This window comes from Saccostrea echinata, unplaced genomic scaffold, assembly GCF_033153115.1.
Source record: "Saccostrea echinata isolate AGI-Se365-2 ecotype Australia unplaced genomic scaffold, CSIRO_AGI_Sech_v1 ptg000001l, whole genome shotgun sequence".
In the NCBI taxonomy this organism is placed as follows: Eukaryota; Metazoa; Mollusca; class Bivalvia; order Ostreida; family Ostreidae; genus Saccostrea; species Saccostrea echinata.
The window spans coordinates 12,411,503-12,426,085 of record NW_026889750.1 but is presented as its reverse complement, the minus strand read 5'-3'; the positions used below and the strand labels follow the sequence as shown (position 1 = coordinate 12,426,085).

General features: G+C 32.4%; 1 protein-coding gene across 1 annotated transcript; it reads right to left on the bottom strand.

The window, feature by feature from the left end:
• Positions 1 to 9,313: 9,313 nt before the first annotated feature.
• Positions 9,314 to 11,495, bottom strand: LOC133181054 (uncharacterized). The gene is made up of 4 exons (XM_061315598.1): positions 11,066 to 11,495; positions 10,398 to 10,475; positions 9,825 to 10,030; positions 9,314 to 9,574 (listed from the first exon to the last, which is right to left on the bottom strand). Exons 1-4 carry the CDS (start codon positions 11,493 to 11,495, stop codon positions 9,314 to 9,316), a joined length of 975 nt encoding a protein of 324 aa, XP_061171582.1.
• Positions 11,496 to 14,583: the final 3,088 nt, after the last annotated feature.

The following is a 14,583-nucleotide window of genomic DNA, read 5'->3' as shown; positions in this document are numbered from 1 at the left end:
GACATGTGATATCACTAGCAAATTTGGTAAGTTTATTTCTTTAGTTTCTGATGACTCACAGTCTATTGTGGAGAATGTTGTTCACCATATAGATAGTTTTCATTCAATTGTCAAAGAGTTTAAGAGAGTCAAACTCATATTTGTGGAAATTCCTTCATATTCTATAGTAGAATGGAATAAAAGTAGAGGACATATTGATCCTGATAGTTTTCTTGATCAGGACAAAGTTTTGATCGAAATTATAGATTCCATAAATTTTAATATTAGGAATGTAAACAATAAGATGTCTGTCTATAGTCCCGAACTTAAACTCGATATTTTGAAGTACAGAAAAGATAAAGGAAAATCTCAAAGAGTTTCATTTAATTTTCAATTGTATTTGGATGGAGTTCATCCCGGTCCAATGTTAGCCAGAGTGTGGTTAAAAAGACTTATAGAAAACATTTTTGTACATTGTTCTTAAATGTCTTAATATATGCAGTGTTATTGATACATTACTGTTCATCTGGGAACAGGTATCTGTTGGCAGGGACTGACCCAATCAAAGAAATCGTACCAGTTACTCAATACACTGTATCATAGATTTATTCATGTACATAGTATTACACTGTTGGGTTTGTATTGGTAGGGATTAACCCAATCATACTTTTATACCTAATAAGTTGTAAATTTACTATTACATGTGATACTGTCATTATTTTACAAAATGACAGAAGCAGGTAAGAAAGAACAAAAGATATCATCAGACAGGGCAGGAACAGGTGAGGATACTGATGCAATCTCTATACAGCATCATATTTCTGAGGTACACAAAGACCCCAACTACAGAGTGTTAACTAAAGAGGAATATGACGTTTTAGTGAGTGCTAGTTTAAAGCAAAGCAACACTAGTACCCCTTTGGGTAAACCAAATATGTCACCAATGGCAAGACTCTTAAATAGTAAACCATTAAATTTTGACTTCCCCAAAACACCAGATGTCCCTTCTACCCCTACATGTACAATCAGTACCCAATACAACTTTCCAAAATTACCCACATTTAGCGGTGTTGATGATCTTAAACAAGGTGAGGTCAAATATGAAGTATGGAATTTTGAGGTCAAGTGTATTCAAAATTCAGGCCAATACCCTAAGCACATTTTGCTCCAGTCTGTAAGAAATTCATTAAAAGGGCTTGCCCGATCAATGTTAGTTTCTGTTGGAGAAAATGCCTCTCTAAAAGATATTCTAACCAAACTTGATGGATTTTTTGGAAATGTTGCTTCAGGGGAAACTCTTATGCAATCTTTTTATAATGATATGCAAAAAGAGGGAGAATCACTTGTAGTGTATGCTTCTAGATTAGAGGATACTTTATCCAAAGCTATAAAATTTGGCCATATAGATGCCGTTGCAAAAAATGCTATGCTTAGAAGTAAATTTTGGACTGGTTTGTACAATGTACAATTAAAACAAAGTACTAGGCATTTATTTGATTCAATTAAAAACTTTGAACATCTTCTTAGGGAAATTAGAAAAGTACACCAGGAAGAATTATCAATTCCTGTGAGAAAGACACAGAAAGTATTCCAACAGGCTGAGAGAGCAGAAACAACAGATTTACAAAAGGAACTTCAGAAATTGACATCAACAATGCAAAGGTTAGAGAGCAAAATTGACAGTAACTCTCAAAGTTTTCAAGAATTAAGCAATAAAGTTAATCAGTTGGAAAAAATGTCAAACCAACAAAGTCCAAATTTTATTGGGTCAGGTAGAGGTAGAGCAAGAGGATTCGGTTTTCGTGGAAATTCTAGTAGAGGCTATGTTCGCGGACGAGGTCAGTTTCGGGTCAAGGTCATTACAATGTAATTGAAAACAACCGAACTCGGTCAAACAATCAAGTGCCTCAAAAGAGTAACAATTCAACAAACTAGTAACCTCTTCTATTAAAGGGCAAATGGGGGAGGAATCTGTAAATAAGAGCCCTGAACAAAATTTGTTGTCAAGAATGGTGGGTCATTCAAATAAAAGTAGAATCATTATAAATCGTGTTGAGACAGAAGCTTTAATAGATACAGGTTCTACGGTTACTTGCATGTCAGAAGAGTTTTACCATTCATTGAGTCATAAACCTGAACTTCACAGTATTGCAGATTTTGAGTTGAAAATATATAGTGCTGAGGGTAGTACTTTGCCACATTAAGGTTATGTTGAAGTAGAGTTTCAAGTACCTTTTCTGTCAAAAGAATCATTCTATGTACCAGTCTTAGTTATGAAAGGAACATAATACAGTAGTAAAGTCCCAGTAATTGTTGGTACTAATATTATAAGACTGTGTAAAGAATATTCTACGTGCATAGAAACAACTATTCCAGATGAATGGGAATTAGCTTTTACAAATTTAAGCATTGATAGTGATATGCCTGTCAAAAGCACAAATAAGTATCCCATTACAGTGGCACCATACGAGGTGAAAACAATTTCTGGTTTAGTTAAGATCATGGACAAGGTAAGTACTGCTATTACAGAGCAAATTAATACAAATCAAAATGGTAGTCTTTTGATATGTCCAAGGGTTGTTACAATGAAAAGTGGCAAAACTTGTAGAGTACCTGTTCGTGTTTGCAATATGTCAGCACAACCAATTAAAATAGCACGAAAATCTGTCATTTGTAATGTAAGTGCTGCAAAGGTGGTTGATACTTTAGATTCACCATTGTTAGATTCCAAGGACCATAATTCATTTAATCTTGTGGATGCAGGTATAAAGGTTAATCATGATAACTTAACCCCAGATCAATCAGAAGAGTGTCATAATTTTCTTAACAAGTGGAAACACATCTTTTCTACATCTTTCAAGGACTTCAGGAGAACTGATCTAGTTGAACATGAGATTAAGTTAACAGATAATATTCCTTTTAAAGAACCATACAGAAGGATTCCACCATCAATGTTTGAGGAGGTAAGACATCATCTCAAAGAAATGTTAGATGCTGATGCTATTAGAAAATCATAGAGTCCTTATTGTTCAAACGTAGTACTAGCCAGAAAATCAGATGGTTCACTTAGATTTTGTATTGATCTCAGGAAGTTAAACAACAAAACTATAAGAGATGCAAATAATCTTCCTAGAGTGGATGAAACAATTGACACTTTAATTGGCAGTAAGTATTTTTCTAAGTTAGACTTAAGATCTGGTTATTGGCAGGTGGAAATCAAAGAGGAAGACAAATATAAGACTGCATTTTCGCTTGGCCCACTTGGTTTTCATGAATGTAACCGTATGGCAATTGGCTTGACTAATGCGCCCGCTACATTTCAGCGGCTAATGGAAACTTGCATGGGTGAGATGAATCTTAAGGAATGTTTGATGTTTCTGGATGATATACTTGTATTTTCATCTACTTTTGAAGAACATTTAGAGAGATTGCAGGGTGTTTTCAAGCGATTAGAAAAACAATTTGAAATTGAAACCTTCGAAATGTGAATTCTTTATGTCAGAGGTCAAATATTTAGGACATATTGTATCTGAGAAAGGTATTCAAACAGACCCTGATAAAATATCAGCTTTGAAAACATGGCCTGTCCCTAAAAATATCAAATCATTACGTTCCTTCTTAGGATTCACAGGTTATTGTAGGCGATTTGTTAAATATTATGCCAAAATTGTAAAACCCCTAAACGATTTATTAGTGGGTCACCCTACAAACAAACGTGCTAACAAGTCAAAGAAAAAGAAAGTACCTTGGATTTGGGGCAAAACAGAACAAACAGCTTTTGATACCCTAATAGAAAAACTTACATCACCCCCTATTTTAGCCTATGCAGACTTTTCCCAACCTTTTATTGTAAATATTGATGCTAGTAAGGAAGGTCTTGGCGCTGTTTTATACCAGAATGAAGGAGGGTTAGACAGGGTTATAGTTTACGCAAGTAGGGGATTGCGCCCCAGTGAATGCAATTACCCCGTCCACAGATTGGAATTTTTATGCTTGAAATGGGCACTATGTGATAAATTTCATGATTACTTATATGGGAATACATTTACGGTCTATACTGACAATAACCCTTTAACGTATGTAACAACTACAGCTAAGTTGGATGCAACATCCCACCGCTGGTTAGGGTCTCTTTCAAATTACAATTTCAAATTAGTTTACAAAACTGGCAAATCTAATAGAGATGCTGATGGGTTATCACGGAGACCAACAGAGGTAGAGATTTTTCATGATGTTATAAAAGCTTTAACATCTGCACTTTTAGTTGAAAAGGAAGAACTACCTTTAGCTGAATGTTTAGTTTTATCACAGAATGCTCAGTTAAAACATGTAGAAATAGAGAGTGAGAATACAGATTTTAGTACAAGTAATATCAATTGGAAAGAGGAACAAGATAAAGATACAGCCATTAATAGAGTAGTTGAGTTAATACACACTGGATTGAAACCTACAGGTAAGGACTTACAAAACGAAAGTCAAGATGTTAAGGAGTATCTTAGAGAGTGGAAGAACTTAGAAATTTGTAAAGGTATACTTTATAGAAACACTATTCAAGATGGAGTAAGTATTAAACAATTAGTCTTACCAGCACAGTACAGAGATGTAGCTTTTAAAGGAATTCATGACAATGCAGGACACCAAGGTAGGGATGACTCTATAGTTAGCTAAACAAAGATTCTTTTGGAATGGAATGGATAATGATATTAAATCCAGAGTAGAAACTTGTGGAAGGTGTGTGAGAAGAAAAGTTGGTGATACCCCAAGGGCTGATCTTATTAATATCCAAAGTACTAAACCCTTAGAAATTTTATGTATAGAGTTTTTATCTCTTGAAAGATCAAAGGGTGGATTTGAAAATATACTGGCGATCACAGATCATTTCACTAGATATGCAATGGCTGTGCCAACGAAGAACCAACTTGCAAGAACAACTGCAAAAGTATTATTTGAAAATTTTATATGTCATTATAGTTTTCCTGAAAGATTACATTCAGACCAGGGAAAAAATTTCGAAAGTAAAGTTATTAAAGAACTTTGTAAATTAGCATGTGTGAGTAAATCACGTACAACACCATATCACCCCATGGGTAATGGTCTAGTTGAACGTTTTAACCAAACTTTGCTTAAAATGTTGGGAACTTTAGAAAATTACAAGAAAGATGATTGGAAATCTTATATTTTACCGTTGGTTCATGCTTATAATGCAAACAAACAAAATACAACAGCTGGTTTTTCTCCACATTATTTAATGTTTGGTTGGCATCCAAAGTTGGCCGTTGATGCATTTTTAAATTTAGATCCTTCAGAAATGTCTGATAAGCCAGTTAGTCATCAAACTTATGTTGACAAATTGAAGAAAAGATTAAACTTTGCTTATAATGTCTCAAGGTCTAATGTTGAAAAAAATACTATAAGACACAAAGAGAACTATGATAATAGAATCCGATTCTCAAAGTTAGAGATCGGAGACTGGATTCTAGTTCGTCTTTTAGTAAAGACTGGAAAAAGTAAACTATCTGATAAATGGGTAAAGGATCCATATGTTGTGTTAGATATTCCCAATAGTGACATTCCTGTTTATAAAGTGCAGAAGTCATCTGGCAAAGGACCAGTAAGATTACTTCACAGAAACTTACTGTTACCTTTTATGTTCTTGTCAGATGATGACTGTCTTACAAATAATAAGACCAAGAAAAGTAAGAAAACTGTTAAACAAAAACATAGTGTGTTTACAGTAAGTGGAACAGATTCTGAATCAAGTGATTCTGAATCAGAGGTGTTATTGGTGACAAAACCAGCAAATACAAATAAATGTAATAATGTTCATAACACTTCACGTGTTAACCATAATACTCATCTCAATAGTTCAAATGAACAAATGAGATCAGATGGTTTGACATTCAACACATTTAATATTTCAGATTTTAGTAGACCTATGTCAAGGTTAGAAAATTCTTCTTCCGTTGACCCTGGATATCAAATTCAGGACAGTGGTTCTTCTTTTAATACAATATCGAGTACAAATTTATCCGAAATGCATGATAATTTGTCGCGAGGTAGTGAATCGAGCCCGTCTACTATTCAACCAAGTATAAGACGTTCCACAAGAGTTAAAAATCCTCCTGATAGATATGGAAATTGGGTTGTAAGGGAGCATGATGCTCAAGTATGGTATGTGTAGGAGGAGAATGTCACAGGATTATTACAGGGACTAGATTTCAGATAGTATATTCCAGATAGTTAGTTGTATATAGTTTTATGACGTAGATATCTAAAGTTGATAGTTTTAGGACGTATATGATAGTTGATAGTTTTATGACTTACATGATCGCTAGTTGATCATATTACCTAGATTTTAGGATACTTTATTAATCATGGATTGCTTTTCAGCTTAGCCATTCATGATTCCAGTTTTATGACAATAATACATTGATATGGATTGATTGAATGATTTTGTATTTCAGTTTGTGCTAATACAAAATGCTTTCTGTTATAGAGCAGAAGATGTTGCCAAACTTTAATTATCAATCATATGAGTGTTGATATTTATAATATTTAATATTTTTATTTCAGTTGATATATATTTTTTACAATGTAATTTGATGAAATGTGAGGACACATTTTTCTCAAAGAGGAGGAGAATGTCACAGGGTGAATTATAATTAATTAATATTACTAATTATCATTCATATCATATTCATACATTTGTCTAAGGCATTATATTATTATAATAACTAGTGAATTCCGTTCTCACTACGGAATTTACTACGTTCATTCATTGCCTTATTCATTCATTCATTCATTCATTCATTTATACGGGTGAGTGGTCAGTGAGAGTACGGGTGTGTGAGTGGTCAAACTGGTTTTATTCTGTCCCCTGCGCATTCGCGCCAATACTAATTCTCGAGCACTCCAACCTAAGATTTTGGGGAGAGAAGACGCTCTCTCTCCCCAACACAACTTTTTCTCACGATAATTGTGAACTTCAGTCTAGGAATTACGGTAAGAAATAATTGGTAAATTATTTCTAAGGATTCAATTGTTATTCAATATCTATTTGATCATTATATTCAAATCGAGTATTTTCTAAATTATCCAAATTTATAAAATTTAAATTATGATCCGCATAAAAGTGTGAGTGAGGCGAGAGATATTTAATACCTGTTGTTATATTTCAGGTCACCCTTCCTTCTATGTTATAAAATTCCATAATCGTAGAATATAGATTATATATAAACATCGAACCCAGCAGCAAGTTGTGTTGTATTTTACCACATTTATAAGGCTGTGACACTGGGAACGATGTCGTTCTCCCCGACCATTAAAACAACCACCTCGGGACCTAAAGCAAATACACTCTCCACATCCTTAGATATATCACGAACCTTCCTTCCACCCATACCCCTGTACAAAACGGACTGCGTTTTTCCCAGACCAAGATTTGCAGAATATCTAATGTCATCACCATGTTTCAAGAATTCGTGAATACGACGCACAATTAAATGACCAAGAATGACAACCGACGTTTTGCACATTGAAGACATGATAAAATAATTTTTCTCACCAAATACTTGATAAAATAAATAACAAACTTGAAAAAAACGTCCGTCCTCCAAGGCTGTAGGTGGGAGAGGAGGCAGAGTGACGCACCGCGTGGCCGAAATGTTGAATGTTTGATTTTGATTGGTCAATCTCTGCCTCTCCTAAGACATGAAACAAAACGACTATTATAATACATCACTATACAATATATCAGATTTGAACATTCAAGGAGGAGACTTATTGATTACAATAAAAAAAATTTAAGTAAACTTAAGTGAGCGTCTCAGAGAAAACCATGCAAAACAGTCCACAAGCAGGGTTTATGTATTGTTATCAATTTTTGTGTGCAATATAGTATTGATATACCATTAAATTTGCCACATATATTTTTGTCATTGTTGCCTTAGTTCATGACTTAGAGGCATGTTACTAAAAATAGAACATGTAGTCAAACTAGGAGCTTGAAATCATTGAATCTAGACATATTTGAGGAAGTCTCAACAAATTATGACATTTCATGCATTGAAATTAATTGATAGGCATAAAAGTATGTTGCCTAGAGTATCAGTCAGGATAGTAAAATTTATTCAGTACTTATCCAGTTTAAGTACAAAAAGGTCACAAATCTTCCAAAATTCACATTTCCAAAAAATTCAAATATTTATGAACTTTCAAAGTATTTTTAAAGATTCTGTAAACACTGCAATTTGTTTTATTGTAATTACACCTGTAAGTACAGACCATAATTAGGAAGATATAAAAAATCTATCTTTGGACTCTTTCAAATAGGGCAGATATGAGGTCACGAACAATGCTTTGTTTTGACGTATTGCAAATCATAATAAACATTGTTAAAAAAGCTCACACCTAGTATATCATAATTTAACTGGAAATGTTTCAGCATGTCACTTTATAATATTTCAAAACAAACAGGACAACTATAACACAATTCTACATAAAAGGAACTTAAATACATTTTAATGCAGAACATATATGTTGTCATGGGTTACGGTATTATCTTGGTACGTTTTCTTTAAAAACATCAAATGGCTGTTATTCATTGAACTTATTTTTACAGGAAAAAAGTATGTGTGGTATTAATAAATATTCTATATAAAAAGGCAAAGTGTTTAAAAATATTAAGAAATTTATTTTTGTCATTTAAATATAAAGAACATGTTGCCATGGAAATACCATATTCTTGGAGTTTTATCATTTTCTTTGAAAAGGATGAAAATTACTTTAATCAATTCATTACTCTTCGATCAGAAAATCATGAAAACAAGTCCAATATTTACAAACATTTAAAATAAAACATTGGTGTACCCGGTACAGATACAGAAAAAAAATATGTAAATGTTGCCATGGAAACATCATACATTTTACATTTTTTTTCAATTTTTCCGAAATCCCCCCCCCCCCCCATGATAATCTTCAAATCTTTACTTTTGCTAATACATATATAATATGACTAAAAAGGACTATTTGTGTTATGAAATAGACACAAAAGAACATGTTATACTAACATAGCATGTAAGCTACCATAAAAATGTTTACCATGGTTACCAAACAAAGCAAAATATCAAGTGTTTAAATTAGAAATACATATATGCTAATATATTCATATGCTAAGTGCATTTCATGAAATGCTGGAATTGTAACTTGTATCTTTAGAAAATATCTTTAACAATTAGAATAAAATTGCAGAAAATAAACTTTTCACACCTACATGTTTATCAAATAGGTTGCCATGGATACACAAAATTACGTATTTACAACATTTAACACATTTTCAGATTTTAATGCCATAATCAATCGCAGTTTCCTCTGCTTTTCTGTAAAGGCGGTTTCCCAGAGCGAGATGTTTCTCGAGATTGGCAGACCTTACATACTGTTTCTGACAAGAGGGATCTGGACATGAATACAATTCATCGAACAGTTGTTTCTGATCCTGGTCCTGCACACTGACAGCTTCATTTCTGTTGTTAGAGTTTCTTTTTCTCATACAAACTTGTCCAGTATCAACTGCATGGGACGGAAATTCTTCTAAAACCTATACCAGAAAAATCCATAATGCATTAGTAATATTTAACTAAAATAATAGAAATTCTACTGTATATTGTAGAATTTAAAACAAAAACAACAACTATTTAAAAAAAATTTGTTTATCCATACAAAAAAGTGATTGTATATTTATTATATAGATTTGTAATCATAACATATACCTGGAAAACCTTCATTTCTCTAACATGAAGATGTTGATATTTCAAGAGATTTGTTTTGATGAGCCTTCCACAACCAACCTGGTATGCCTTTCTCATAATTACTGAATCCACATTAAATATGAAGTTGTTCAGAAGGCTAATCTGGGGGATTTTGGATTTTATTTTTGGTTCCTCTGCATTGTCAATGGAGACAACACAAGCTTTAGTTCCTTTCAATCCATGATTGCTTTCTAAAGCTCTTTTCAAGTCTCTATGGCAAGTCCTACAAATTTGTTCACACCAATCTGAAAGTAAAATAATGTGATCTTCTAAACAAATACTTCTTTTTTTGATATAAAAATTATATTTGTCAGGGATGGCACAAGTTGCATGTGCAATAATGCACTAAACTAGAATGGACTATTGCATAAGATATATTACATGCAGCACTTTAGTTTCAGAATTTCATGAGTTTTACAACAAATGTACAAGTACTTTTCACCTAACAAGGGATTTTGTCTTATATGTAATAAAATTATTAAGCATGTTGCAAAGTCCTTGCTCATTCTCAATTTTTTCCTCAAAATGTCAACATTTTGAATCTGAAAATTGCTTAATGTATCCTTTTGCATACTAGCTAGCTAATGTATACTTAACAAATATTATAATTACCAAGTTCTTCCACAAACTGTACATTGTAAGAGGGAGAAACATTCTTCTTATGCTCCATTGAGCACCTCTTGCAAATTGCTACAAGACAAGTAATTGAAATAAATAATGCAAATTTTGTCAAAGTACAAGTACATTGTAATAAAACTTATTTATGGCATATACACATCATTATCGAATTCATTTTCTTTAAATTTCCTTAATAATATATTGAGTAAATAAACAAATTATAAATAATAAATAATAGTGATCACCTGGTGTACTTTAACTGTTTTGAGATATAATAATTTTTTTTCTATAGTTTTCTGTGAATGCCTTAATTTAGGTTACAAACAAAATTAAATGCTGATTTCCAATAATAGGCCTAAATGACCCCCCCCCCCCCCTCTTTTTTCATTTTTTTTAAAAATTATGATAGTTTGTGTAATTTTCAAATAAGATCCTAACAAACCATGTAAGTCTTACTACTTGTGATCAGTGATCAGTTTGCATTTCTCAGATTACTCCATGTATACATATGCTCTTTAAACTTAACTTGAATTTATTATCTAAATTTATTCTACTGGAATAAATATTTCTTTCATACACATAATTCAATGCAACTTTTTTTTATAATCATTTTATTGAAAATATGATAACTACTAACTAGGTTCATAATAATTATAACCAACCTGAAACTACTGGTAATATTTGTCTTGTATTTAACCACAGTTCTTTACAAATTGTAGGACTGGCTTCTCTGTCTGCTTTCATGTTTCCCTGATGACCAGGATAGAAACAGGTTCTCTTGGGTCTTTTCCATCGTGCCCCCAACTCTTCACGGTGCTTTATACATATTCTCATTGAAAGAATGGTTTTATCAACCGTGAAATATCCACTTCGATATAATATTAATATATACTCAGGACATACGTGAGCATCATATACATGCTTGTCTATTATTTCCGCACTTTGTAGAGAATATAGATGACTCAAGATATCTATGTCACATTCATAAACATAAAAAGTGTTTGCAAAATTACAATCAGATTCTCCATTATGAAAGTCACACACAGCAGGGCATTTGGTTGGCAGTGCTTGTAAATGAACATCCATTTCCATTTATAAATATATCAAATTAATCAGAAAAATCTTGGAAGTCATTTTGATTAAAAAGATCAGACCACATAGATCAAAAAAGTTGCATCAAGTTCATTCTGATAAATCATGTTTTGACCTCCATTACTTCTCTTCTCTTTTCTACCTCCTCTGCCTGGAGATTGCATTTAAGGGGAGGTAAATCTTATAAATAATTTTTCATAGAAACAAAACTTATCTACAGGATTTAGACATGGAATATATTGATCTAACAAGTATTTATGACCAGAAAATATATTTTTGAAATTAATTCAAAATTTAAAAAGCATTTTAAGGTCTCGATGTCTAAAATATGAATAAATTCAAGAATGACCTAAAATATGTCATTTCATATATGTATATATCAATTTTTATCAATTGTGCAGTAAACTTTGAGAGTCCAAAGATGGATTTTCTTTCATTTTCCATTTAGGTCTTCTACTTCTATAATCATGTGAGATAGACAAGATGCAAGCGTTTACAGGTATATTTATACCTTACTCAAAGTTAGCATTTTCTTTCATATCTGGCAGTGGTATCGATATGCCAGTTTTCTAAATTCTGCCTGATTTTTATAAAAGCAGTACTATCAATTCAACTTTGTTTTACTGAAAATATAAGACATAGATAACTTATACATGAGTAAAAAGTTTGTATGAATTGTTCTCTTATTTTTGTAATTTGGTACTCAAAATGTATCGTTTTTGGTATTTTTTTTTTACAATTTTTCAAAGGATACTTGTACCAATACTTAAAGTAGGTCAAAGCTAAAAATAGAACAACATTGAGGGGCAATTGAATTCAAAATTTGGACTTTCATGGGAGGTTCTTCCAGTTTTATACCAGTTTTAAAATATCTGAGACGTAAGCTTGTGGACCATTTTTGCCATTTTGCATGGTTTTCTCTGAGACGCTCACTTAAATTTATTTATGTTCAATAACCTGCATCTATGAAGGAATATTAATATCAACTTCATTAAACAATCTTCCTAATTTTTTGCCGTTTTCTATTCATGTTGTATGACACAAGCCTTGCATGCATTTGCCACGTAATAATTTCTTAAAAGATTGATTGCTTATCCAACAATGCCTTCACATTTCATTTATGCTTATGGTAGTTTCATTTAACCAGACGCTCGGCTTTCTCCGTAAACGCCGACCTGCTCGTTGGCCTTTACAGAGACAGCCGCCATTTTGGTCCCCGCTTCAAATTTTAAAATGTGAATATCTAGCGTTTGTTTTTATCAATTTTAAAACAAATCATATATTGAGCCCTTTTAGAAGTGCCTTTATAAACCTTACTGATATCAAAGAAAAATATTGAAAAACAAAATTTTTTAAAAAATCGACTTTTTAAATTTGCATTCGGTAACGACCGGAAGTATGGACGACGAACGAAAGGTAACGCCCTGGCTAATATTTATCACGATCTATAATCCCTGATAGTTTCACATTTTACCGTTCCGAGATTATCCGCAGACAAAATGTCATTTTAAATTCAGAAAATGGTCCGTAACTTAGCACCGGAAGTAAATTTCTAAAAATTCTCTCGGATAAAATAACTTCAGATTACAACACATTGTTTCTACAAATTTCATTAAAATCCATCCAGTAATGTTTGAGAAATCGCGTGCACAAAATTAGATTGGGCGGGAAAATAATGATAAGAAGAAACAATAGAATCACTATAAGCTTCATAAGAAACAGTTGACTCACTATAAGGTCTTCCGTGAAGACGGAATACCTTAATAAGAAGGAGAAACAATAGAATCACTATAAGGTCTTCCGTGGAGAAGGAAGACCTTAATAAGAAAAAGAAACAATAGAATCACTATAAGGTCTTCCGTGGAGACGGAAGACCTTAATAATAATAATAAGAAGAAGAAGAAGAAACGGAGTAGAAACAATATGTTCCACAACATCGTTTGGGGAACATAATAAAAAGAAGAAACAGTAGAATCACTATAGGTCTTCCGTTAAGCAAAACCTTTGTATTATAGACTTTAAGAACTTATTTTTTAAAAGTATTTCGAAGAAATAACAATGCAAATATAGCTCAGTGAGCTTAGCTAATCAGACTTAAGTACATGTGCAAGCCCATGATTTCGAAAATTACCATTTACAGATACAAAATCTGATAGAATGCCATAATAAAAAGGTCCATTTTAAATTTCAATGAATTTCACAGAAAACATAGAAAGTCACAGCAACATGAATATTAAACATTCAGAAATCAGCGCGCGTGCATGCATGTCCTCTTATACTAGTATTCATTTCTTATGATTGAGTAATGTAGGAACTTGTATTACTTATATATACTCTGAATTTCATCTTCTTTCGTTAAGAAAAAAGAATGTTATAAATATTAACAACCTTAGCCAATCGAATTTCAGCATACGTGCTTGCACGTATTTTCTAGATTTCTCACATACATAGTGCCTTTTAACATATGCCAAATGTCTTAAATTTCAAAGAATTATATACAATAGTAAGAGAGATACAACCTATAAAGTATTAGCCAATCAGATTCCAGCACATATGCACGCATGTCCTTGCATTCAATTCTGATACTAGCATAATGTAGAAGCCCATTATTCCTATCTACATTATATTAATATAAATTTCATTCTGTTTTATTGAAAACTAAAGAAGTTATAGCCAGTTAAAGTTATAGCCAATTAAATTGTAGAACGTGCTTGCGCGTGCTTTCAAGAATTTCTGTATAAAACATATTGTAGAACCTTGTAATATATACCTATATTTTAAATTTCAAGGGATTTTGTCAAAAAACAAGGAAGATATTGAGATTTTTGTTTCAGCCAATCAGCGCGAAGCGCTTGTGCATGTGCGTGAGTTCATGCTAATTTGACCATGTCATCTTTTCTACACTACTAATATATCTTTATATTTTTAGTTTCAAAGCATTTCACAACATGCCTGTTAACTCTAAAAAGGTTTCATCTCAATTGGATGAGTAGTTTCCGAGAACACTCGAGGACAAAAAAGAACCGGAGAAGAAATTTAGAAAAAAAGTAAAAACAATATGTTCCCAAACTTCGTTTGGGGAACATAA